Source organism: Podarcis gaigeae, assembly GCF_964106915.1.
Source record: "Podarcis gaigeae genome assembly, chromosome: 5".
In the NCBI taxonomy this organism is placed as follows: domain Eukaryota; kingdom Metazoa; phylum Chordata; class Lepidosauria; order Squamata; family Lacertidae; genus Podarcis; species Podarcis gaigeae.
Window position 1 is genome coordinate 101,052,032 of NC_139681.1, and position 26,372 is coordinate 101,078,403.

The 26,372-nt window shown below is 52.9% G+C and overlaps 1 protein-coding gene across 4 annotated transcripts in view; it reads right to left on the minus strand.

The window, feature by feature from the left end:
• Window positions 1–20,832, minus strand: part of ATP13A3 (ATPase 13A3) — a 46,987-nt gene extending 26,155 nt beyond the window's left edge. For 2 of the 4 annotated variants that reach the window (XM_083739171.1, XM_083739169.1), the window contains exons 1-11: window positions 13,848–13,912; window positions 9,660–9,744; window positions 6,891–7,064; window positions 5,632–5,817; window positions 5,070–5,140; window positions 4,882–4,962; window positions 4,130–4,199; window positions 2,773–2,907; window positions 1,580–1,652; window positions 610–741; window positions 321–503 (exon numbers count right to left, since the gene is read on the minus strand). In XM_083739171.1, coding sequence (XP_083595297.1) covers window positions 321–503; window positions 610–741; window positions 1,580–1,652; window positions 2,773–2,907; window positions 4,130–4,199; window positions 4,882–4,962; window positions 5,070–5,140; window positions 5,632–5,817; window positions 6,891–7,064; window positions 9,660–9,744; window positions 13,848–13,897 — 1,240 coding nt within the window. In that variant the 5' untranslated portion in view covers window positions 13,898–13,912. Of the gene's footprint in view, window positions 1–320; window positions 504–609; window positions 742–1,579; window positions 1,653–2,772; window positions 2,908–4,129; window positions 4,200–4,881; window positions 4,963–5,069; window positions 5,141–5,631; window positions 5,818–6,890; window positions 7,065–9,659; window positions 9,745–13,847; window positions 13,913–20,705 lie in introns of those variants that run through there. The other 2 variants (XM_083739172.1, XM_083739170.1) reach the window with 2 other exon arrangements.
• Window positions 20,833–26,372: the final 5,540 nt, after the last annotated feature.

A 26,372-nucleotide genomic window follows, 5' to 3' on the forward strand; every position in this document is an offset into this window, starting at 1 on the left:
GGCCAATAAAAGGCTGCCTTTGGTGTTTGCAGAGACTCCCTGAGGGCAGCATCGGAGGGGCAGGAGGGAGGAGGCCAGAGGGACACCTCAGCCTCAGCACTGCACAAAGCTAGACTAGGTCGGATGCTGCAACCTGTCGTGAGCCATCACAGCTTAGCAAGAGAGAGAGAGAAATCCCAAAATCAATCAAATAAAGAGCTGGGCCCCGTGCCCAGGATGGCCTCCTACAGATGCTGTGCAGGATATTTGCAGAGATACCCAGGGGAACATGACGGAGGGGGAACACACACTTGCTGCCTGTGCAGAAGACTTTGTCTCACCTGTCCTGACCACGATGGCTTTGACAAGCTCCCCGGTGTAGAAGCGGGTCTGGATGACGGTCGTGCCGCAGAACAAGGTGTGCCTCCGGTGCCCCTCGGGACTGTACACCTCGTCCGCCAGGCCCCCCTTGGGCTCCTCAGTCGGGTTCGGCAGGTTGGTCTTTGTGACGGGAACGCTTTCGCCTTCAACGAGACGAGGGCACAGCTGACAGGGCGGAGATCCCAAGCCCCAGAAGCACCACCCAGGTCCCAGCTGCGGATCGGGGCCCCGCCGGGCCCTCCCCGTTACCTGTCAGCATGCTCTCGTTCACGATGCAGGTCCCGCTGAGGAGCACCGCGTCGCAAGGCATGATCATCCCGTTCAGAGGGACCACAATGACGTCCCCAGGCACCAGCTCCGTGGAAAGGATCTCTTCCACGCCTGGAGGCCGGGGAGAGGCAAAGGGTGAGATCCTGGCCCGGCAGCTGCTCTGGCTGCTCTTCTGCTCAGCTGAGGGCCAGAGCGGCTGGATGGCTGGCGTCTCTCCAAGGGAGCTACTTGCTAGGAGAGCGACCCCTGGCCCACAGAGATCCCTCAGGGATTGGGACAGGGAGAGCTATTCAAGGTTGGAGCACAAGACACACCCCAGCCAGGAGAAGGGGCAGGAGAGACAGAGAGACAGAGAGGGGCCCAGGGGCCCGTGCAAGAGAGAGGGAGAGAGACTGTAGTCTGAAAGGATGGTTGGAGGGTGGCTGCAGACTGAAAACACCTTTGCAGGAGGGGGCACTGCAGAGCCTCTCCCTGGAGACCCCGGCCGGTGAGCAAGGAAGCATTACTCGGAACAGACCTTCTGCTATTAACAGACCTAACTTAGTCCTGCTTATTCATTACAATGCATTACCAGCAAGTAAAACTGATTGCAGATTTATTTATTTACTTACTTACTTACTTACTTACTTACTTACTTACTTACCGCCCCCCCCCCCACTGGGTTGCCCCAGCCGCTTCCAAAAAATTGTAAACCACAGTAAAACATCACACATTAGAAACTTCCCTAGACAGGGAGAACTGGGTTTGCAGTCTGTTGGACTCCACTGGTGCTTCCTGGAGGCCCAGCATGGCCAGACCCCAGCCCTGGGCCCAGCCAGGACAGTCCCCTGGGAGAGAGGTCCAGAGAGAACTTGCCCCTCCCTCCAAGGAAGCCCCCCTCCCCACAAGGAAGGCGGCAGATCCACTTTCCCTTTCAAATAAGCACAGTCCCCCCCCCCCCCCGACCTACCTTGGTTTGCTCTGCTGACCGACACCCGGATGACGCTGTGAGCAGCTACCAAGTCATGAAGCATCATGTATTGCTGGGGAGAGAAGGGGGGGGGCGTTAGTCAGCAGCACAAGGGGCCCTAAGGGGAGGAGCCAGTGACTCCCAGCTGCATCACTGCCCTCCACCCCACAAGCACCGTGGAGAAATGGAGCCCCGGAGCAAGAAAGCAGCCTGCAGGCAGCAGAACTGCCCCCTGCCCTGGCACTGAACTCCAGGAGTCGCGGGCTCAGTCTCCAGCTCCCTCGCCTCTGCCTTGCCAGCACTAGGCCAACCCAAACGTCACAGAGTGGCTTGCAGGGCCCGGGGTGCCATCGAGGCGCACCTGCCTCCCCCTCCCCCCTGCTCCATTCTGGGATCCTCAAAAGCTCCCACCCTATTTCGGTTGCCCTAACAGATGTATTGCCCGGCTATGGATTTTGACATTTTTCTTAGGGCCAACGTGGGTATCTTCACCATTTTTGTGTGTGCTGGAATCTTCTCTCCTCCCAACCGCTGCTGCCCAAAGGACTCTGGGCAGCCCCCAACGAATAGCTCCATCAGTGCAAGGGCTTCCACCTGCCCCATAGAACGTCTCCTCCCTCTCCTCTTCCTCCCCAAACCTCCCAGAGCAGGACTGGGGCAGGCGTGGGGAGGGGTACTCCAGGAAAGGAGTGGGGGGACATTCCACAGCACCCACCTATATCCTTGCACTGACGGATCTTGTTTCCTGGATGCCGCCCTCTGAGAGGGCTAGGCAGAACTGGGCAAGGCCTCCTCTGCTCCTTAGTTCACCCCCAACCAGCACTTTGCACCACCAGAGTCACACATCTTTCAGAAGACCCGGCTGCCCTTCTGACCCCCCCCTCCCACCCTCCGCTAGTCGCCATGTGCAGCTGTCACAACACGTGAGGAGATTTCAAGCTACGTTGGTTCAGCTCTGCAGGCTGCAAAGCGTTTCCAGAGCCGCACCCTCAGCTGGGAAGGAGAAGAGTCAACATCCAACTACAACCCCACCCGCTGGGGGTCAAGTTGCACTCAAGAGCAGCAAACCTTAACAGGCCACAGAAGCGGAAGTTTGACGCTGGGATGCCAGCCCCAGGGGAGTACCGAGGCAGCAGCTCACCTGCCACAGGTAAGCAGGCAGGCAGGTGCTCAAAAACAGCCCTGGAACTCACCTTCCGGATGGTATACAGTGAGCTAACAACAGAGATCAGAGACATTATCACAATGGCTGCTGCATAGTAGTAATATTCATCTGTGCTCCACAAGATCACACTGAACAGCTGGAAAATGTAAAAAGGATTGAGGACCTGGGGAGAGAGAGAAAACAAAACAAAGCAACGGATTATGCCTCTTGCACGAAGGAGCCGCCCTCCTCTCTCTGGTGCTGAAGGTCAAGAATTTCAGGGCCTCCTCTTACATACATTTTTAGAATTCAGACCCATCCTGGTCTGCGTGGGAGGGGAGTGAAGAGTGTGCCAGAAGAGCACATGGCAAGGATTCAGAGCTCCCCTCCTCTCCTGGCAGGGCTGGCCAGCTCAGTGGACGCTAATGGTGCCCTTGAGGACTTCACCCGAGAAGCCTCTGCGCCCCCTTCCTCTCCCCTTGGCCATCAGGTGGTGCTTCTCCCTTGAAAAGCACGTAGAACCGAAGAAGGAAGTCGGAAGAGGAACACCCTCTTTTGAGGTTCAGGCTAATTTGACTGGATCAGACTTTCACACACACCTCTGGGTGCATGCAAAGATCGAAAGGCTGCGTTCAACGTGGCTGTTCCGCTTGTGCGCTGGAACCTCCCCCTCGATTGCCCTGCAGCCCCGTCAAAATCCGCTCCAGGGGTTGAGGGTTCCTCTGGAGCAGATTTGGGAGCCACACAGGGACAGGAGGAGGAGAAGCGTCGTTGTGCAAGCGGGGCTCTGACTACCCTTCAAATGTGTCCCCAACTGAGGAGTGGGGGGTGGGGAAGTGGGCCCCACAAGCCACAGAGGGGGCACAGGAGTGGTCTAAGCAAGGGGCTAAGCACCCTGGCACCACCTGCTGGTTCCTATCTCTCCGAGGCCCCAAGAGAGTTTCCACCTCGGTCAAATGGTGCCACTCCAACGCTGCCCATCCCCACCAGCTGCCTTGGATCTTCCGTGGCATCAAGGCCTGGAGACTGCAGCACACAACCATCTGCCACTTGAATGCCCTGGCCTAATGTCAGGCCTTGCTGTCTGCTTGGCTTTCCTTAAGAGGCTTGTGGCTCACGGAGAGCGGACGTGACACTTGCCAGTTGAGAAGGAAGGGCCCACGTAAAGCACAGAAACAGACAGACCACCCCCCCCACCCCCACCCCCCCAAAGCAGACAAACTGCCACAATTGCTCCAACCTATCTGGTGAAACCTAGAGGTGCACTTGCAAGTCCAGGCAGGTTTCCCCTCCATAGCCTTTAACCCTTTCATGCACAGTTAATCCCCAGGCCAGATCCCACAGAGCAGCAGGTGGGAGCCCCCTTCTCCTTCTCTCTCGCAAACAAAGACACATGCAATTCTTACCTCCTTAATCAAAAGTTTAAAAACGGAAGGCACTTTCACGGCAATTTCATTTACTCCGTAGAATAATTTTCTGTATGAAAAACAGAAGCCAAATAAATAAAAATAATATTTCTAAAAAACAAAAGTGTTTTGCTTGCTAACATGAACAGCAATCTATAAATTACTAAGAAGGGGGCAGCGGCGGCAGCGGCTGGGGTGGGGGGGAGAATGGTGAGAAGGCAGCCTGGTGTTTTGCAAAACCCAGCGACCCAGAATGGCTCCCCAGTCCCAGCTGAAGGGCAGGCAGGGAGGCCCCCAGGCCCAGGGGCTCAAGGCGAGGCAGGCCTTGCATCGGGGGCAGGGGGAAGAGATTTAATTGCAAAATTCCACACACACACACACACACACACACCTTTTGCACTTCAAACAAGAAGAAGAAGAGTTTGGATTTGATATCCTGCTTTATCACTACCCTAAGGAGTCTCAAAGCGGCTAACATTCTCCTTTCCCTTCCTCCCCCACAACAAACACTCTGTGAGGTGAGTGAGGCTGAGAGACTTCAGAGAAGTGTGACTGGCCCAAGGTCACCCAGCAGCTGCAGGTGGAGGAGCGGAGACTCGAACCCGGTTCCCCAGATTATGAGTCCACCGCTCTTAATACAGTGCACTGCCATACACAAAACCACTACTGAGAGTAACTGCTCAATTTTCATGAAATAGCTGCCTGAGAGGCTCCAGTGCACCTCTCCGCCCAACTTTTCTGTTCGAGTGTACCTGTAATCTCGCATCCCCTTGGTCAGCCCTGCGCTGTGTTCATTATGGATTGCCGAACAGGAAGTGGAACCATCCAGACCCCTAAAGGAAAGGGAGAATATCCAACGGAGCGTGAGCACACACACAAACAGGTGTCACCAGCCAAAGTCCTTTCAGCAAAGGCATGAAAAACAGCCGGTGGCTCTTACTTTATGGAGCTGAAGTTCTGCATGGCATCATTCCAGAAATACTTCACGCTGTGGTGGGTGAAATAACGGATCTGGAAGACACATAAATACAAGGAGGCCGTCAGAGTGTGTGACTTGACAGCGACTGTTCATAAATGCAAACTGAGCTGCTGACCATTTTGAAAGTCAAATGAAAAAAATGTGTGCAGTCCCAGCTGCCCCACACTGCCACTTTTATTGCTTAATAATCTAATTATGCCCACTGCATTGGCTCTCAAATCAGAGGTCCTCACACTCCTGTGGCCATAAACCTGCCTGGGGCACCGGCTCATTGCTACCCCTTGCAGCATGCTGGCATTCCAAGCACTTTGGGGGATCAGAGCCCCGAATGGTGGAGCAGCTGAGAGGAGGGGGAGGGGGAGGCCTCTTCAGGGTCTGCTCACGCACCAGAGCCCCACCACCTCCCCCCAAGCTGCCTTTGTGCAGCCCTTCCCAAGGAACCACCAGGCGGAGGCAAAGGCACATGGATAAACGCTGCCCATTGGAGGCTGCCATGCAGAGGACGATCCCACAACTTTCCTACCTCCTGTAGGTGAGCCTGGGAACGTCTGTTCAAATCATTGTCGCCCTCTTCAGCCAGGTTGATGTCCAAATGACCACTGCAGCCATTTGTCATCTTCTCCGATGCATATTTTGGAGTCTGCAACAGATTGGGCCCCAAAGATAGCACAATGCGAACCTTTGCACAAAACCACGTCTGGAATTCATCCTTTAAAAGAGAGAGAGAGAGAGAGGGAGAGGGAGCGCTTTCAGAACAAAAGTCTGACAGGGAGCTTCTGCGCCTTCGGATGATCTGACAAACATCACTGGCAATTTGATATCTGCAAAGCAGGTGCTTAACTATACATGACTCTAGGCAGGTGTGTAAAGGGAGCCCCAGCCCAGAAGTGGGGGGCAGAATACACCTCTCAAGGGGGGGGGCAGGATGACACCACTGGGCTAAGCGGGGGGGGGGCACTTTCAGGAGATGACTGCCCTCAGGCGCTGAGAGTTCACCAAGACCCTATGATACAGACACAGGGACTCGCCTTTCTTTCCAAGTGTCTGCAAGACCTCTTGCTTCCAGCTTCCTCCACACCTTGTAGGGACCCAAACACGCGCAGAAGGCAGCGAGAGGGACATTCTGCACATGCGCAACCTTTGCTGTCCCCTCTACATTTCTGTGATTTATGAGATTTAATAATGAGATGCCTTTTAGCACCTCTAGCAGGCTTCTGTATAGGATTTACTTTCTGCTTTTTTCCCACCTCCCCCAGCAAAGTCTGCCCCTCTCCTCTTGAGCCTGCAAGGAAGGGCCAGGCCACTTTGTGTTTCTACAACACCCGGCGCTTCTCTAAAAACAGGTGACAGCTCCAGGCTGTGAATACGGCCCACGAAGGCACCGCTTGGCCAGACTGCAGAACTGCACGAAGTTGGACAGACATGCAACTGGTCATTTCTGGGTGGTGCTCAGTCCCTAAGCTGAGGAGATCTCTGCACAGATCACATGGGAAGTCCAAAGCCCAGGGTCCTTGGGGCTACTGAAGGTCCAGGCTTTCAGAGCCTTTTAAGAGCAAGCCCGCTTGACCCCTCGGAAGCTTCCACAAGAATTAAATAGTTCCTGCCAGTTTTTAAGCCCAGGGCGGGGAGGCAGAAACCAGGGAGATGAGCCTCTGGATCAGACGCTCCTCCTGCCATGCAAAGAAAGCTTTGTGGGAGAAGCCTGTCCTGCCCAGGGGCCACGGCCAGCCTGGTCCTCCACGCCTCCCTGGGGATCTCCCCGCCAAAGAGGGCGGCACTCACTGTTGTCCGCAGCAGAACCACTTTGCTGCCTCGGAGGGAAGTCCTCCTGCACGTCGCCTTCACCCGCCACTGAGGCATCCAGTAGAGGAGGAGGAGGAGGAAGCCGCCCGTGCACAGCACCCCCACAGCCACCAGGACCATCTTCCACCGGCAAAACGTGTAGCCGTAGATCTTCTGCAAGGAAGAAGGGGAACCAATCAGACCAAGGCAATGGCACAGCTGGCAGCGTGGGCAGAACAGCCTCAGGATGCCTCTCCTCTCCTCTCCTCTGCTCTGCTCTCCCTCCCTGTGGCAGGACCAGGGGGGTTCCTGGAGGTCGCTCGCTTGACAGCAGGAGCCCAGGGGCAGCCAGCTATCTATGCCAAGGAGAAAGGGCAACTGTGAGACACACAGACACTGTCTGCTGCAAGAGCTGCAGGTCCTATCAGACTCTTGCTGGCCACTGGAGAGCAGGACAAAGAACCCACACATGTCACCCTGTCCTGCTGCTGACCAGGTGACAGGGGGAAAAACACCAACGGCAAAATGTGACCAGGAACTTGTCCCTAGTGAGTTCTCTCCAGCCTATGCCTGAGTTCCAAAGCACAGTTACTGGGAGGCAACTGAGAACATTTTGGGAAAATCTCTTCTGGCAAAAGAAGGGAGTTTGCTTTTGTGCTCAAGTACTGCTGATTCCCCAGGGGAAAAGACCCTCAAGATTTCTCCACCAGCTGTGTTTCTAAGCACCCACCTACTCACTCGCAAGCTCCAGCTTGTGCACTCAACCCCAGAAACCCACAGATGGGCTGACTGGCAGAAGACAGTGAGCCTTCTGCCAAGGGCTGTGACACCAGGCCAGTGAAACACTTCTGCACATGAGATACATGCAGTAAAGGCACAGGGCGTAACTGCCAGGGGCTGGATTAGATGGCCCTTGGGGTTCCCTTCCAACTCTGCAATTCTGTATTTAAATTCCACATCTCTGGTTTGCTCTCCACTGCCAGAAAATCCAAGGACACTGGAAGCCAGTGAGGAGGCCCTGAGCAGCTCCCAGACCCCTCCGACCCCTCCACACAGAAAGAGGCCATGACGGATGGCAGAACAGAGGGGGCTGCCTTGGCCTGGCCACCTTGAGCCTCAGAAGAGGAGCCTACTTGAAACTTCTGGATGAGGCCCAGCTGAGATGAAACACACAGCCAGGGAACAGATGACGACGCAAATGAATCTGACCCTCCTCTCTTCAACTTGGGCAGAATTTTACTGTCTGGAAGAGCTGGGGGGGAGTGGCAGGGAAGGGAGGGAGGCAATCAGGCAGGTACTTGGAGGGTGGCCAGAGGGTTCTTTCCACTGTCACACGGCAGAGGAAACAGAAGCAGCGGGAGCCCACAGGAAGATGGAAAGAAATCGGGGCCAGAACTCTGTCCGGAGCAGCTGCAGGGAGGCTCTGTGAGCTCCGACAGCAACAGAGGGGGTGGGAAAGGTGGGGCAGTCCTGACAAAGCAAACCCTCAATACTGACCAGAAGTCGGCCTGGGAATCCCCCTGCCCACTTTCTCCATACCAGGCTTCATTTTATAAACTTGTGCCAGGCCCCCCTTCCTTCTTTCTACACCCCAAAGCCCAATGTGCCGTAAGCTTCCCCCTAGAGCGGCTGCTCCAGCCCCTCTCAGCTGCCCTGCTCAAAAGCTCTTCCGGCTCTACGGTTTCCTTTTTGAGGCACAATGAATGGCACTCCAAGGGGGGCCGCACCACAGATGCGCACAACGGGATTATGACATTGGCAGGCTGATTCCCGCCCCTTTCCCTAAAGATCCAGGAGATGGAATCTGCCTTTCCCGCGGCTGCTGCAGCTGGGATTGACATTGCCATCCCTTTCCTGGTCAGCCATACTAAAGACATCATTTCTCACCTGCTCACAACAACAACACCATGTTACTTATACGCTGCCTTCTGACTGGGTTCCTCCCTGGCCTTGTCATCGCCTCCCTCCTTGCTGGGCCAGATCCTTCAGATCCCAACACCAAAGTCAGGAGAGGAAAGAGGCAGGGGAAGTACTTCTGTGTGGGCAAAGCTGCCGCGAAAACCCCACACCAGGGGTCAACAACCCTGTGGGATCCGTGGGCACATTTGCAAACCAGGGAAACTGTTGTGGGCACTAACACACACATGCCACAACCTCCCCACCCCCACCAGCCAATAACCCCACCCACCCCCAAAACCACACATGCCAAAAACAGGCTAAAGTTGTCTATGGTGAAAAGAGGCTTTTTTCCATGGAGGGAGGGGCAGGGGGTAGGATCCTGCAGGCACCATGCCCCAGACCCTCGAGGGCAGCCTGTGGGGACGGGAACCAGGAGGAGAAGGAGAAGGAGAAGGAGAGTTTGGATTGATATCCAGCCTTTCAGTCCCTTTATGGAGTCTCAAAGCAGCTCACAATCTCCTTTCCCTTCCTCCCCCACAACAAACACTCTGTGGGGTGAGTGGGGCTGAGAGACTTCAGAGGTGTGACTAGCCCAAGGTCACCCAGCAGCTGCAGGTGGAGGAGCGGGGAAGCGAACCCTGTTCACCAGATTACGAGTCCACCGCTCTTAAGCACTACACCACAGCTTGGCAGCCAGTCTTCAGTGCAGGGGGGCTCCTGGCATCTTCTCAGTCAAGGAAGAAAAGCCCTTCTATCCTCATAGGTCCTGGGCTTGCAGACAGAGACGCCTCACAAGGAGGACTCCAGAGAGCAAGGAAAGGCTCCGCTCCCTGTTTGAAAAGGAAGCTACTAAACCATAAAGCCAATTACCATTTCATCTTCCTCGCCTTTGTTGACCAGCTTTTCCTCATTCTCCATGTTCAGCGTGACGGGATCAGACACCAGCGGACCTGCGCTGAGAAAGAGAGGGGAAAAGAAGCCTTTAAGACACATGTCACCAAGATTTGGGGAGCCTGCAGCCACTGCCGACACTTTCGCCAAGGACGCCCGCCCCCCCAGACCAAAGGGCGCACACCAAGCACAAGAACAGCTTCCCAAACTTTTCAGACATGAATCATTTCACAACACAGTAATTCAGTTTTACGAGCAAACCAGAGGTTAAACTAACCCCTTTCCAGACCCTGGAGGAGCGCTTGTGTGACACACTACGGAAAGCTCTGTGCACAAGTCTGCTTAAGTGTCAGCTGCCAACTGCAGCCCTGACACAGAAGAAAAACCATGGCAGGAGAACTGGAGGTTTATAGCTAGATCCCAACAGAACAGATGCAGCAGAATTTGAGAGTGAAACTCCTAAGCATACCTTGTATTCTGTGTGTTCTTGTAATGCTTTGCCCATGATACATACAAGCATTTCTTCAAATATTTCTATACCTATATATCTTTATCTGTCTATAGATATATAGATAGATACACCAAGAGGTGAAGTATTAGCCAGCGCTGTTTCCAACGAGGCCAAGCAGCTCAAACTCTCCTCCTCTCCACCCACCCAGAGCTGTTACACAAGAGTGGCCAGCATGCTCCTTCTTGACCCACACATGCCTTGACCACCCTGCTAATGCAGCAGAACCCAGACTCTCCACATCTTAATGCATGAGTTCTTCAGCTGAGGGTTTCACAGGACTTTTCCTGTTTCTTGTCACCGTGGATTCCAGCTCGCCTAGCAAATTCCCCACCAACACCTCATTTAATGTTTCCACCTGTGGCAAACATTTCCTATAACCTCTTGAATTACTTTCAGTCTGTCCATAAACGTTGCATAGCTCTGCATCCCCACTGCATGAGCAATATTCGCAAGAGCATCCGAAGAGCCCTGGGGCTAGATCAAGCCCGTGGCCCACCTAGGCCAGCATCCTGCTCTAACCGTGCGCAAAACCTGCAAGCAGGACTGAGCACAAGAGTCATCTGCCCCTGACTAGGGAGCCAGAGCACAGCCACCAGGCCTGGAAGCCTGTCAGCCTTATCCTCCATGCATTTGCCAAAACATTTTTCCAGCCACCTGAGATGGTGGTCCTGGGGGAGTGAATTCCAGAGTTTAACTATGCACCCCCATCACTAACCAGCTAACACTAAGCAGCACAACCCTTCCAGAAGAGCAGAAAGCTGTTTCCAGACAGAGGGGAATGAGGAACCTGCAGGCAGGGGCTGCTGTATTTTAATTTCTTGTATAGGGCCTCCTAATCTCAGGTGCTTTATAAATAATAAAGTTATTAAGATCTTGAGACTGCCCTGAGAGACACTCAGCCAAATCCCTGTTCTCACTCCCCCCCTCTGGAAACATCTCAAGAGCTCAGCTGGGCTCCACATATACTTGGAGCTGCAAGTGGGGCGGGGGGGGGGGGAGAGAGAGACAGAGAGAGTTGCTTTCATACAGTTTTTCCACAATGCATGCTGAATTTCTATCTTACGAATATATCAGACCAGCCCCCATCAGTATTCAGAAATCCCTGCTACACCACAAAACCAAGCTCAGAATATGTACAAAATGCTGAACAGGCCTAAGGCCACCCATGCCTTCATTGTAGGCCACAACTTCCTCTCCTGTGAAAGACAAGAGTTTTCAGAATGAAACCTGGCACAGCGTCCACAAGCTGATCCAAACGGCAAAAAATGCCTCCGTGGGAAATAGCTGACTTCCTGTGCTTACTTACCTGTGGCTGAGTGTTTTCAAGTGACCAAGGTGCCGCCCCTTGAAGGAAGCCTCCAGAGTTTAACTGTTAGCTTCAAAACAGTGAAGAGTTTCTTTGCAGGTGATGTTATAAAAGGGTGGGTGTACTATGTTCTGTAGTCAACATGGGTTTTGCCTTTTGAGAGTGAAGTCATCTTGTAACCAGGCATTTGCATTGGAATCAAAGGGTCACACGGTCCTCTCTCCCCACCAGATGAAATAGCTCTATAAATCTTGCTGACTGCCCTAAATTTATGAAAGGGGTTTTTGCACAGGATGCGTGAGTTGCCGCCCTTTGGGCTCAAACGCCCAGCCAAGGCAAATGCCCCTCTCTTCACTCTGCAAATCAAAGGCTTCAGATGCCTCAAGAATCAAGAGCGACATCAAAGTTTGCAGCAGCCGGCTCAGAGAAGGGCACTAGAATCAACCCATTCCATCCCTGGGTATCTTTGCGTGCCTTCCTGGGCAAACCTCACTCAGTACATCTGCAGGACTCACAGAGCTGGCAGGAGAGCATCTCCGCTTCCGTTCACAAGTTGCCCACAGCTCTTTGAACATCCCCACCCTCAGAAGTTCTTCAAGAGAATGAGAGCAAGGCCTCCAGAGGGGCACAAACTCCCAACCAGACACCCTCCCTCCCGGCTGCCAAGTGTTCACCCACCAACTATTCTGCACCCAGCCACAGCTCGGCTGCTCCTTTTCCAGCAGTCGAGGGGAGGCCACGGGACTGAGCAGCAGGGCTAGAAACTCAGATATATAATCTAATCCCCAAATGACCTTAAACCCAGGTTGCTGTCACCATAGTGGAATGATGGAGTTATTATTATTATTCATTTCATTTCAATAGCACAATTTTAAAGAAGAAATCTCAAAGCGGTTTACAGCACATGAAAACATCAAGCCAAACGATCCAGAAGACAACCATTCCAAAGCTTTAAGGGCAATTTCTCAGTGACTTTTGGCCTTCCCCAGTTGCCAACCAGGCATCCAGAGACCTCCACCTGGGCGCAGCAAGTGGACCCGCGCCAGTCAGTAGACGTGCCTGGCATCTGGCTCATTTCTGACACTGGCTAGGAGAAAGAGGAGGAGAAAGGCTTTGGGGCATCGTGAGCCCAAGAGGAGCCCGCATCTCTCACGGATGCCAGCCACAGGCGCTGCAACCGCACAAATGACAGGTAGCAGCAGCAGCAGCAGCACTCCTGGCCTCACTCTGCCCCCTGCAGAGGTCACCCCTAAAGCCAGCCAGAGAGCAGCAGCTCCACTGCATGGAGGACGGAGAATTCCCCAAGCAGCCTTCACCCGCCTGGTCCCCCAGACAGAGATGCTCTGGGCCGCGGTTCCACCAGTCGCAGCCAGAACAGCTGTTTGCAAAGGCTGACAAGAGCATTAACGGAACAAAGAGCGAAGAATATGAGTTCACCTGACCCTTAAAAGGGGAGAACCGGAAAAGGAAAGACAAAGCGCTTAAGAACAGACAGAGACTCCCACCTCAGGCCACACGAGGCCAACAATGTCCGCCTCCGGCATAAGTGCCAATTGAGCCTTATGAATCTAGAATAGCAAGAGGCCCCAGTGAGTGTAGGAGAACCCCAAGGTTTGCAGAAGGACAAAAGTTATTTTTAAGAACGCCCCCAAATCGGCCCAAGAAGGCTGAGCCACAGATTTCTGGCTGACTGTCGGATGGGAAACAGAAAAGAAGGAATGGAATGAAGGAGGGCGCAGTTCACTGGCTGGCACAGGGAAATTCCATAAGACAGGGTCTTGTTGCCAGCCCTGCTTTGCCCCGTAACCAGAAAGCCATTTCCCCAGATCCACTCAAATGTAAGAGAACCGACAAGCTCCCAGCAGAGGACAAGTCAGAAAGCAACAAGGAAGTTAAAAATCATCATCATCACCACCATCTGGTAGAGAAAAGAGAGAAAATACTTGGAAATTAATAATACTTCAATCTCCTCCTGAAATAACGTTACACCTGCCCCATAAGCAACAGGGCTTCACCGCTGAGTATTCTTAAATAGAGCACCAACTTTTGAAATTGTGAACTTGAAAGGCTGAGGGGGAGAAATGAAAACAAAGTTTCCCTATAAGCCTGAGCTCTGGAAGAAAACAGTCCATCCCCAAAAACGAAGACAATCCCACCATCTCTTGGACCTCAGAAACCCAGGAGCCGCTGTTGGCCAGCAGCCAGGCACTTTGCACAACAAGGCAGGAGAAACCTCACGAGACCTTCAGGTGAAGCAAGAGCACATGGCATGGCCAGCCCCTTCAGGGCAGCCCCCGAGTTTGCTGGTACGCTTCCCGCTGCTTCCAGGTCTAGAAGACACAACACACACCTGGCTGCCTCTCTTGCCCCCAGCTGGGCCCTTCCTCTCTTGGGCAGCATCTGGACAGCACCAGCCAGGGAGAAAGAAGATGGGCCAGAGGCAGGCCGGCCGGCTGCACCTCGCTGGACCAGCAGCCAGAGGAGACAGGACTGGCCTCAGTGGAGCTGCAGCTGCTTTTATCAGTGGGGCTTGCGTGGAGCCCTTCCTGACAGCCAGCCCCCTATCTACAAGGGAAGCCCCGCCAATGAACTATTTTGTCTCAACCCTTCAATAAGAAAGCACCCAGAGGGCAGCTTGGGCTGCCTTATCAAGAGCGCCTTTGGCACCCCTCGCCCTGGAGGGTTGTTTGGAAAAAGGAAAAAGGAAAACATCCCCCACAACAATTGCAAGGCGGTCTGGGGCTGGGGTGGAGGACGTGTCTGCGCAGCCCCCTCTATTCAAAGTGCCCTAACGGCCCGCGAGGGGCCAAGCCCCCGGCCCCGGCACATTCGCCCCGATGTTATCTCCATCGCCAAAAGCATTGAGGACATTATGCAGGCGACCAAACCCTTCCTCGCTCACACAATGGGCAGCTTTGTGCTCGGAACCGGAGTAAACACACAATGCAAGACGCAAAAATGGTGAAACGGGCGCCAGCACTTCGCAGATGAAGTCAGCCCGACTGTCCGTTATCATTTGCTCTGTGGAATAAATATGAAGCCCCGCACGGTCAGTGCTGGAGAACCAACCCTCCTGGAAGAGGCCAAGAGTCAACGGAGGCAAGGAACCTGAACCGAGGGCCTGGACTCGTGACTTTCAGGAGAAAGAAGAGAGCCGCGAGGATTCCAGGGTCTCCATTTGCAATATCTCTAGAATTTGCAATCTTTCTAGACCTCACTGTTACGGGGAGTCACATAAACAGGGATGTGATACAAGAGTCTGGCGAGGGGGTCAGACGCCAGGAGGCCCAACTGGTCCAGCGCTGCATCTCCCACCACAACCAGCCAGAAGCCAAGGCCACAGCAAGGAAACACATCCGAACAACAGCTCCATCCTGCTCACTCCCCAGAAAGTGGCTCTGGCGCAGGGGGTCAGGTGGAGTCGTCATAACTGGCAGTCATGGATACCCTCCTCCTCCTTCTTCATGAACTTGTCTAAACTTCTGCGAAAGGCGCTTTAAAGTTAGTGTACATCATCACACTTCTTGGTAGTTCAGCTACGTGCTATATTTATTTACTTAAAACATTTCTAAATGGCTTAGTATCTCTAAGGGGTATATAGTATAAAAGTAGGAAGCATCACCAATAAAACAAAAAGACAACACAAAACCAGTAAAGAGGTTGTGCAAAAGCAGACAGAAACAGGAATTCAGGGAATTCCTACAGATAAAAACAGGGCCTGGGGGGAAACAGCTGTTTCTACAAGGCACTTGAAGCAACGGGGAAGAGGAAGGAAAATGGGGAAGAGCACAAAATGACCATTTTGGGGTCACCACCCTGTGACCTTTCGTGGGGTGCAGTACTGCAAGCAGACTCTCCCCAGGTGATCTATGTGATCTTCCAGGTCCTATGCATGAATGCGTCCGTTCTTTTGAATCTCCCCACATTCAGCTTCACTGAATGACACACCAAGTGGGTTATTATAACACGAGAAGCAGGCTTCTCCCCCCACAAACCCAATTTTTACACCTGTCCTCCCCAGCTCAGCACTAGCCGAACCACCACCTACTTCAGTTCCTCAAACTCCCTTCCTGCAAAAGCAAGTTCACAACTGGGAGCTGCCCTTTATCTTCTGCTGTGAAGACAGATGCAGCTTTTCTACAATCTCCTTATCCTCCTTGAGCAGCCACTGGCTCCCTGGTCAGATCCCTTTCAGGCGGTCAACTCCATCAAGAGTCCAGCCCGGATTAACTCCATAAGCACTTTTTCTGCTACTGCAGTCAGCCAGCCAAACAACTAGAACCCTTTGGGGATGAGTTGAAATATGGCCTGGATCTTCGGTTCTGCTTTTCCACAGCTAGTTTGGCTCCAAGCTCCCTGAACACCACTAAAGTTTCATCCGTGTGCAAGTCATGCTCCAACGCAGCAATGCTCCGCTCACAGAAGAGACGCGGTGCCACCAAGGGAGATGGCCTTTCTGAAACACGCCATGGGGCTTGCTGCAAGAACCAGCCCCCTCTACCCGGCTGGTGCCTCTCTCCTCCTCCTCCCTCGTTCTGCTATGCTAGCTGTTGGCCAAAAAGGCTTTGTCCATCTCGCTGTGTAATAACAGATATTATTCTTCCTGCGGTTCTTCTCCAAAAAGAACGCTCCAGGAGGAACCAACGGCTCCACCTCCACCCAGAGTGCTGGAAGGCACGGGGACAAACCCCCTGGGAAGACGCCTGGCCACCTGAGCAGGCACCTGCCCAGGTCATCAGGAGACCTCGTGATGCTGAGAGTGCAGGAACAAGGGGAAAGGGTGGTGGACCTTTCCAGTTTAAGCAGATCACCCAACTGATGCCTCCAGGTGCTGCTATTCGGGATTTCTGCTTTGCCTGAAATGTCAAATATTGTTCCTGTACAGTATATACAAAGAGACTACTGAATTTCCACACAAGCACATCTTTGAAAAGTTACTATTTGTACCTGCGAACAAAGATTAATTCCAGTGCCCTTTGCAAGAGGCTCTTGTGGACAGAAGGTGCAAAGGAGCTCATGCCTGGGGGAAGTGACCTCCCAGCGCCTTGGACTCCTCCAGCTGGAGTCTAGCTAGCCAAATTGGAGGTGCTACTGCTGCCGCTGCTCCCAGCCTGGGCTTCCAGCCCCCATCCCACCCCCGTCCAACTTTATACTCCCTGTCTCTCTGCCTGGCCTTGGTACAGACAAGCCCCCCCCCTCCTCCCAAGAAACTACTTCTGCTGCTAGAATGGCTCAGTTGCCGAACAGCAAACAAAGCTTCACACTTTACTCCACTAACAAACCTGGTACAATAAGCATGACATCACTGCTCAGTGAATACCTGGAAATCTTGCAAGCATACCAGATCGGTTCAACAAAGCCCTCCTCTCAATGCCCATTTTATCACTTCCCATCTTGGGCTTTCTGGTATAATGCGGGCTTTTGTTTCAGAGTTTAGGCTTAAGGAAGACCATTGTATCTAGCAAGCACCAAACCAAAATGGTATTTACATTCGTAAAAAGTGGATTCTTTACATAAATATATGTTCTGTTGCGAAAAGCATGCCGCATTTGGTGGTTGACCGAGCTGGATTTGAAAGCAAAGATTGTGACAATCCCAGGAACTGCTGGTGCCTAGATCTGTGATCCTTGGTCACGCGTTACGGCTGCAGTCCAGCAGACACTTGGAAGCAAGTCCTCGTCGGACTTGGCAGGGCTCACTTCTGACGGGCACACCAAGAAAAAACACACAGAGATTTTGACTGGACCTTTTCCCGCACAATGACACACCCAAGGGTGGGATTGCTCATGTGCGAAGGAGATCCTCTCTGCTTACCGCTGAAGGGTTGACTCGACAGCCCCGGCAGGGTGTCCTCACCATGTTTTCCCACGCAAATTATAACTACAGCACAATGCCCCCTTCTACTTACACACCAGGGACCACGGAAGGGTCCTCTGCCCCATCTGCTAGCCACACGTGACCCACAGGCGCACCAGCGCTTGCCTTGCCGACCTGTGCAACAGCCACCTTGCTGGACAGACCCAGGAGATCCATCCTGCCCCAAATCCAACTCCAGCAAGCAGATGCCCCCAGAAGCTCTTATGCTGCCACATCCTCTTCACCCACGGTGATGTCTGGCAGGCATCACATCACGGCGTCCACTAGGCCAGACATCCCTCCTCTTCCATGAATCTGTCTGGTCCTTTTTTAAAAAAACAACAACACTACTTGTGGTCCAGCACTGTGAATGCTGCACAGGAAGGCAACCCAAACTTTTGCATTCAGCCCGCATTTTAAAGGTAAAGGTATCCCTGCCCGTTAGGTCCAGTCGCGGACGACTCTGGGGTTGTGGCACTCATCTCGCTCTATAGGCCGAGGAAGCCAGCATTTGTCCGCAGACAGCCTCCGGGTCACGTGGCCAGCATGACTAAGCCGCTTCTGGCGAACCAGAGCAGCGCACGGAAACGGCGTTTACCTTCCCGTCGGAGCAGTACCTATTTATCTACTTGCACTTTGACGTGCTTTCGAACTGCAAGGTGGGCAGGAGCAGGGACCGAGCAACGGGAGCTCACCCAATTGCGGGGAGTTAAACCGCCAACCTTCTGATCGGCATGTCCTAGGCTCTGTGGTTTAGACCACAGCGCCACCAGCGTCCCTCAGCCCGCACTTTACCCCTTGTTATTCCTGGGCAGGTTCAACTCAAGGCCAAGCAGCACTTAGCACTTGTGAGTCACAGAAATCCAGTAAACTTTGATCGGCTTCAGAAGTTATTTAATAACTTGACCCCCACCCTGAGAACTAGCAGGTCTTTTAGCAACGGGGGGGGGGGGGGGGGGAGCCTAATGGAATGCCCCTGCTCCCAGTATGTCATCACTCCCTCTGCATTTTGCCATTCCTTGTAAATTTAACTCCCATAATGAGGAAAATCTCCAGGGAGTTTGGCAAGGATCTGCAAGCTCCCAGTAGAGCCCGTTGGACAGGATCCCAGCGGCCACCCCTAACAAGCACCTCTAATTGCTGCAAGTGCATTTTGGCAGAAAGCAAATGAAAAGGAAAGCCCTGGCGGGAGGGTGGGAGCCAAGGGAGGGACGCTTCTCTTGTGGGGACTCAAGAGCCCACCTAGACCAGCTGTGTGCTCAGGAGCACAATCCCCAAGATCCTGAAGCCTCTCTCCCCCAGCCTCTGAAGGGGTTAAGGAAGAGATTCCACAGCCTCTCTGAGCAGCTTTTTCCACAGCGGCTGCTTGGAGGGCTGGTGCTGATTATTCTGGCGCTGAGACAACCACCCAAGGCGTACATGCGAAGCTGCGAGGAATCTTGGTATTTTATCCAAACTGCACCTCCACTGATAGAAACGTTTTATATATGTACAAAATCATTTATGCTGCCACCTTTTTGGACAGGGCCTGCCAGAGTCAGCTCACGGTGTCATAAAGAGCAAAATAAACACACCATACTTCTGAAATCTCTTGCAAATCAACACAGGCAGCTACACTGACAATCTAGCTCAGTACTGCCTACACTGACTGGTAGCAGCTCTCTAGGATTTCAGCCAGGGAGCCTTTTCCCAGCCCTGCCTGGGGATGCTGCCACTGGGGCCTGACCACTGGACCTTTCGTGTGCAAGGCGGGGCCCTTCCCCTTTGCGACCCACTGCAAACACTCTGCAAATAAAGCAGCTCAAGCACACGTTGACCAAGACCACAGATTCTGGTCAAGGTTCTTGCGCAGCCCGGCTACAGAATCCTTGGGGGCGAGAGGCTGGCCATGGGTGCCCTTGGCTTTTGTGGGTGGTGGGAGCAGACAGTACCTCCCTAAGGGAAGGGGCACTTCCTGAAACCACAGGAAGGATCCTAGTAAGACCCCCTCCTGCAGTGGGGGAAACCAGAATTGCTCTGGATGGACCTCAGTGAATTCTGGTTGTCTGGTGCCAAACAGGCTGCTTTAGATCAAGGTGACCAAGCCTGTTGTGGCACCCCGGGCACAAGTGTTTCTGGATGAAACAGAGTATTTGGACCTCTTCAGTGCCCACCTTGGTTGTGGAACTGCCCTCTTCATTATCGGTGCCAACCTCTGGTGGCACCCAGGGTGTGGAAGACCATCTTTGGGGGGACCTGCTAGGTTCCTCAGCTGCCCATCTAAACACAAGGAGAGAAGGAAAGAGCCTTCTTTCTATATTGGTCCTGCTACCTCTGGGGTGCCTGGACTTTCAGCTGGGGGTCTCCCCAGGCCATACCGGGGAGCCTGGCGCCCTTCACACCTTGAGCAGGGAGGAGCTCTGCCACTGAGCTACCGCCCTTCCCCCTGAAGCCAGGGGGGGAGAGAAATATGTCGCTCAGAGGTGTGGCTGGATTCCCAACTCCCAGCCAGGGTGGTCAATGGCTAGGGATGATGGGAGCTGCCCTCTGGCCACGTCTGAAGGGCCACCACAGTTCCCCCCTCCATGCAGGCCCTTCAAGGAGACCAGCAGCAACAACAACTCTGGGCTCTCTACCCAGATGCTTCTAGCCACTGGTGCTCCCACATCTCACCATCATGCAGTTCAATTGCAATTTCGTTGTGCCCACTCTGCATACGAAGATCTATGAGTTCCCAACACGGCAAGATCTAGGGAAAGAAGCAGATCTGTGCCAGCTAAGTTGTGCAATGTTGTATATCCTTCCGTGCCCTCTCTGGGAAAGCCCTGGGGGCAAACACACCAGGGCAGGGCGACCTCGCCAAACATCCCCTCAAAAGTCCTCTGGGCAGGAGAGACTCTCCTCCCCGGTTCTCCATCCATCCATCTATCGATTTATTCATTTTCCTGCCACCTGCGCCAAGCTGTCGTCGCCTAAGAAAACCCCGCGTTCAGCTGCTGCTGCTCTGCTGCACTTGAACGTGAGCACAGCGGATGAGGCCGGGCACTGGAAGACGCAGCCATCTTCCGATCTGGCCTCCGGCTGGATTCCCTCGCCTGCAAAGGGAAACGCGGCCGAGTCGGAGAGCCCGAGGGGCGCCTGTCCAAGCCGCTTCCCCCCGGGGGCTTCGCAAGGCAGCGATCGAGGAGACGAAGGGCGAGGGAAGGAAGCGCGGCGTCCGAACTCAGGTCCCCCAGCGGGGCCACGTGCGAGACAGGCGCCCCGGACGGACTGGGAGCGGTAAGACCCCCGGGAGGGAAGTCCCGGGCCCCGGCCAGGACCCCGGAGGCGGCGCCCGAGACCCCGCGGGACCCCCCCGCCCCGGGACACCCACCTGCGGCCTCCGCCCGGAGGGGAGCCAGGCGCCTCCACGTGTCAGCCGCTTCCCACGCGACGCCCGCCGCCGGCCGGGTCCCCTCTGCGCAGGCGCCGCCGCCGCCGCCGCGTCCCTGCCGGGCCTCCGCCTCTCCTGGCTCCCCTTCGCGACGGACGGAGGGACCGGCCGGGGGGGGGCCTCGCCTCAGCTCTCCGCCTGCGCCCCCGGCCGCCGGAAGCGCCTCAACCCGCCGCGCCGGATGCGACGTCGCCCGGCCCCGCCCACTTCCGCTCGCCGGCCGGCGGGGGGGAGGAGCGCGGCCTCTCGCTGTTGCCCGGCAACGCCCACGCCCGCCCCGCCCCGGAATGGCCGAGCCGGAAGGGAACCCCGGGGGCATCCAGTCGGACCCGCGCGAGGGAAAGCGCGCAAGGGGGGGGGGGCGGAACAAGCTCCAGGGTCGGCTGCGACTGGACTGAACTGCCAGGGGTCCTTTAGCACTGTATATCTATATCTGTGTGTGTGTGTGTGTGTGTGTGTGTGTGTATATACATATAGAGAGAGAGAGACAGGATCTTAAAAAGCAGGGGGGAAAGCAAAAAAAAAAGCAGAGACATCACCTTGCTGATAAAGGTCCGTATAGTTCAAGCCATGGTTTTCCCAGTAGTGATGTATGGAAGTGAGAGCTGGACCATCAAGAAGGCTGATGGCCGAAGAATGGATGCTTTTGAATTCTGGTGCTGGAGGAGACTCTTGAGAGTCCCATGGACTGCAAGAAGATCCAACTTCTCCATTCTGAAGGAAATCAGCCCTGAGTGCTCACTGGAAGGACAGATCCTGAAGCTGAGGCTCCAAGACTTTGGCCTCCTCATGAGAAGAGAAGACTCCCTGGAAAAAACCCTGATGTTGGGAAAGATGGAGGGCACAAGGAGAAGGGGACGACAGAGGACGAGATGGTGGGACAGTGTTCTCGAAGCTACCAGCATGAGTTTGACCAAACTGCGGGAGGCAGTGGAAGACAGGAGGGCCTGGCGTGCTCTGGTCCATGGGGTCACGAAGAGGAGGACACGACTAAACGACTAAACAACAATATATATATATACATGTGTGGGGGTGTGTGGGTGTATAAATATATGTGTATATGTATGTATGTATGTGTGTATATATATATATATATATATATGCAGGTTTTGGTGTCCTCGGGTGTCTTCCCGTGTAAAAGTTGGGGTGTCTAGGCGACGTTTCGACGAGGTCTCACTCGTCATCTTCAGGCTGGTGCTTTCGGCTTCTTGTTACTGGAACAGAGCGGGATCTCAATGTTTGAGTTCCTATAAATACTGTAGAGGGGGTGTGGTGTCTAGCCTCCAATGTTCTGGGCAGAGAGGAAGTTCCCAGGCTAGTGTGCCTTTTCTTCTTTTGTTCCTTAATTACTTGAGAGATACCTTGAGTGATTTCTTGAGTGATATCCTGAGTACCACTTAGGTGGGTCATTAGGTGTGGATTAGTTGCTAAAGTCTTTGTGTCTTGACCTCTTGAACTTTGTGAAGAGTTTTCCTGAGAAGATGGCTGTATTGCACTTAGTTGTGCTTTGGCTTGGCTTCGTGTATAGGGGCGAGCTGTGGTTTTGTGGCTTGTGTCAGCCAGATCTGTGTAGGGATTGCAGGGGGGTGCAGCATCCGGAGGTGCCACCATGGATTGGCTACTGGATGGTGTCAGTAATTCATCTGTGGAGAGGGTCTGGGTTTGGGTCTGGTGTGGTTGATTGGTGTTGGCGTTCTGTGTGCCTCTGGATCTGGTGTCAGTTTTTGTGGAGAGGGCTAATTTCCAGATGTCTGGCAAGCGGGATGTGTCGTCACGCTTGTTCATGTTGTGAGGGTGTTTCTCTATCTCGATGGCTTCCATGATTATTCTCTTGTGGTGATGTTCCGTGTTAAAGAGCAATTTGGAATCTGCAAAATTAATTTCGTGTCCTGTTTCTTTCATGTGTTGGAAAAGAGAGGAAGTTTTTTCTTCTTTTTTGACGGCATTCTTGTGTTCTGCGATACGTGCATTTATTCGTCTGTTTGTTTGTCCAATGTACGTGGCTGGGCAGACTTTGCAGGGTATTTCATAGATCCCTTGGTTTTCCAACTGGATTTTATCCTTGGGGTTTCTGAGGATATTGGCTATTTTTTGGTTGGTGCAAAAGGCTGTTTTGATATTGTGTTTATGGAGGATTTTGCTAATTTTATCTGTAGTGCCCTTGATATAAGGAAGGAGGGCCATGCCATTGTTTTCTTCTGTGTCTTGGTTTTTGGGGGGTGTTTCCTTTTGGATTAGCTTCGTAATCCTGTTTTGCTGGTATCCATTGGCAATTAACACATTTGAGAGATTCTGTAACTCAGTTGTCAAGTGGTCTTTGTCAGCCAGGCGTTTGGTTCTGGAGATGAGAGTCTTGGCTACGGAGTTTATTTGTGCAGGGTGGTGGTGTGATTGTGCATGTAAGTAGCGGTTGGTGTGTGTTTTTTTCTGGTAGATAGTGTGTCCTAGGGAGCCATCAGGTTTTTTGTAGATTAGGACGTCAAGGAAGGGAAGTTGGTTGTTGGCTTCTATTTCCATAGTGAATTGTATTTTGGGGTGTAAGTTGTTGAGATGTGTGAGGAAGCTATCCAGTTTTTCCTTCCCGTGTGGCCAAATTACAAAGGTGTCGTCAACATATCTGAGCCAAAGTTTGGGTTTGTGTTCTGACTTGTCTAAAGCATTGGTTTCAAAGTGTTCCATGTACAGGTTTGCGATGACCGGTGAGAGGGGTGATCCCATAGGTGCTCCTTCTATCTGTTTGTATCTTTGTCCATTGTGGATGAAGTACGTGTTGGTTAGGCAGTGGTTGGTCAGGTCCAAGATGTATTCGGGGGGATTGTATTTGTTTTGAATAGCTGTCAAGGCTTCATTAATGGGCACTTGTGTGAAGAGAGATACAACATCGAAGCTCACAAGTAGGTCATTAGGATGTAGGTTTTGCTTCTTTATTGTTTCTATGAACTGGAAGGAGTTTGGTACGTGTGAAGAGATGGATTCTGCATAGGGCTGAAGTTGCTTGGCGAGAAATTTAGCGAGATTTTGTAGAGGTGAGCCTATGGAGCTGACTATTGGTCTGAGTGGTGTTCCTTCTTTGTGTATCTTGGGGAGGCCGTAGAGTTTGGGGCATCTGGATGATTTTTCTCTGGGGATGATTCTTAGCTGGATTTCTTCACTGATAGGAGAGGCTTTTATTTTGGATTTGGTGGTTTTTTCCAGATAGGTGGTGGGATCTGTTTTTATAGGTTTGTAGGCAGGATCTTGGAGTAGCTTTGATAGTTTTGCTTGGTAGTCCGATGTGTTCATCACCACTGTGGCATTACCTTTGTCTGCTGGGAGAATGATTATGTTGTTGTCTTTCCTCAGGTTGGTGAGTGCTTTCTGTTCTTCTTTGTGTAAATTGCTTCTGGGTGGTTTGCTGGAGCAGAGGATGTTGGTGACTTCAAGTCTGATTTTATTGGCTTCATCTGGGTTGAATTTGGTTAGGCTAGCTTCGACTCCGCATATGATGTTTTCCGTGGGGATGCGTCTCGGGGCGACTGCAAAGTTGAAACCTTTGGAGAGTACTTTGGTTTCAGTTGTGGTGAGGATCCTGTCTGATATGTTATGTACTGTTTGTTTCATGGGTTGCTGTGGAGGGTGGCCGGGCTTCTGGCGTTTCTCTAGTTTGTGGAGTTTGTTGGTGTGTGTGTCTGTCTTATGTGAGGTCTCCGTTTCAGCTCTCCAGACGGCTAGTTGTTTGCATTTGTCCCAGAGTGCAGGGTGGATTTTGTTACAGATTTTGAGGTGAATTACTGACACCATCCAGTAGCCAATCCATGGTGGCACCTCCGGATGCTGCACCCCCCTGCAATCCCTACACAGATCTGGCTGACACAAGCCACAAAACCACAGCTCGCCCCTATACACGAAGCCAAGCCAAAGCACAACTAAGTGCAATACAGCCATCTTCTCAGGAAAACTCTTCACAGAGTTCAAGAGGTCAAGACACAAAGACTTTAGCAACTAATCCACACCTAATGACCCACCTAAGTGGTACTCAGGATATCACTCAAGAAATCACTCAAGGTATCTCTCAAGTAATTAAGGAACAAAAGAAGAAAAGGCACACTAGCCTGGGAACTTCCTCTCTGCCCAGAACATTGGAGGCTAGACACCACACCCCCTCTACAGTATTTATAGGAACTCAAACATTGAGATCCCGCTCTGTTCCAGTAACAAGAAGCCGAAAGCACCAGCCTGAAGATGACGAGTGAGACCTCGTCGAAACGTCGCCTAGACACCCCAACTTTTACACGGGAAGACACCCGAGGACACCAAAACCTGCATTCCTGTACCCGTGAAAATCTACGAAAGCAAATATATATATATATATATATATATACACACACACACACACACACATACACAGTCATACCTTGTTTTGCAACCAGGATCCGTTCTGGAGCCCCAGCCGCTAGCTGAAAAGGACCTTGGGCAAAGTGCCACATCTGTGCGCAGACATGGAGCAGTTTGTGCTTCTGTGCATGCATGAGCAGCAAACCCAGAAGTAACCCATTCCGGTACTTCCAGGTTTGCCCCGGACATTCGCCGGAATGGATGTTAGGCAAGGCGGATGTTCGCGGAGGTATTACTGTGTGTGTGTGTGTGTATATATATATGTGTGTGTGTGTGTAATTTCTATTAAATATTCTAAAAATAATAAGAAATTTGTCCAGTAGCACCATAGAGACCAACTAAGTTTGTTCTGGGTACAGTAGAACCTCTGGTTGTGAACGGGATCCGTTCTGGAGGCCCGTTCGCAACCTGAAAAGAAGACAACCTGCACACATGTGGGTCACTATTCACCACTTCTGCGCATGTGTGTGACGTCATTTTGCATGTCCGCACATGCACGAGTGGTGAAATCCAAAAGTAACCCTTTTCAGTGCTTCTGGGTTGCCGTGAGACACAACCTGAAAATGCACACCCTGAAGCAAATGTAACATGAGGTATGACTGATGAGGAAGTGTGCATGCACACAAAAGTTTAGACCCAGAACAAACTTCGTTGGTCTCTAAGGTGCTACTAGACAGTTTTCTTATTCTTTTATTCATTTCAACTGCGTCAGACCAACACGGCCACCTACCTCAATTAAATTTTCTGTTTTACAATTTAAGTACTCCTTTTTACATCCTTAAGATGCCTCCACACAACCACAGCTTCTCCACACAAACCAGGAAGTGGCCTCTCCGGACAACAGGCGGCCTCTCCCATGAAGGCTGCTGCCTCCTGCGTGAATCGGTCATTGTCCGGCACTGCCCCCCCCCCCGCGCAATATTGGCCTAAGGATGCCCTGGAGGGCTTGGAAGGGGCATGAGACAAACTCCCCGAGGAAGTAGAGGTGGCAGCTCTCAGCCATGAGCCAGTGCATCCTCCATGTTCAGGAACGGCCTGTCCCTCTGCACACCAGCCATGTGCGGGGCAAGCGCTGTGGCCTCGTCCGCCTTGCAGGCTCCCTGGAAGCATCAGGCGGGAGGCGATAGGCTGCCCGGCTGGGTGGACCTGCCTTGGCCTGATCCCACGCGGGTTCCGTGTGCTCTCCAAACAGGGAACTCCATGTGCAGCATCTGGTGAAGATTTGTGACGCCC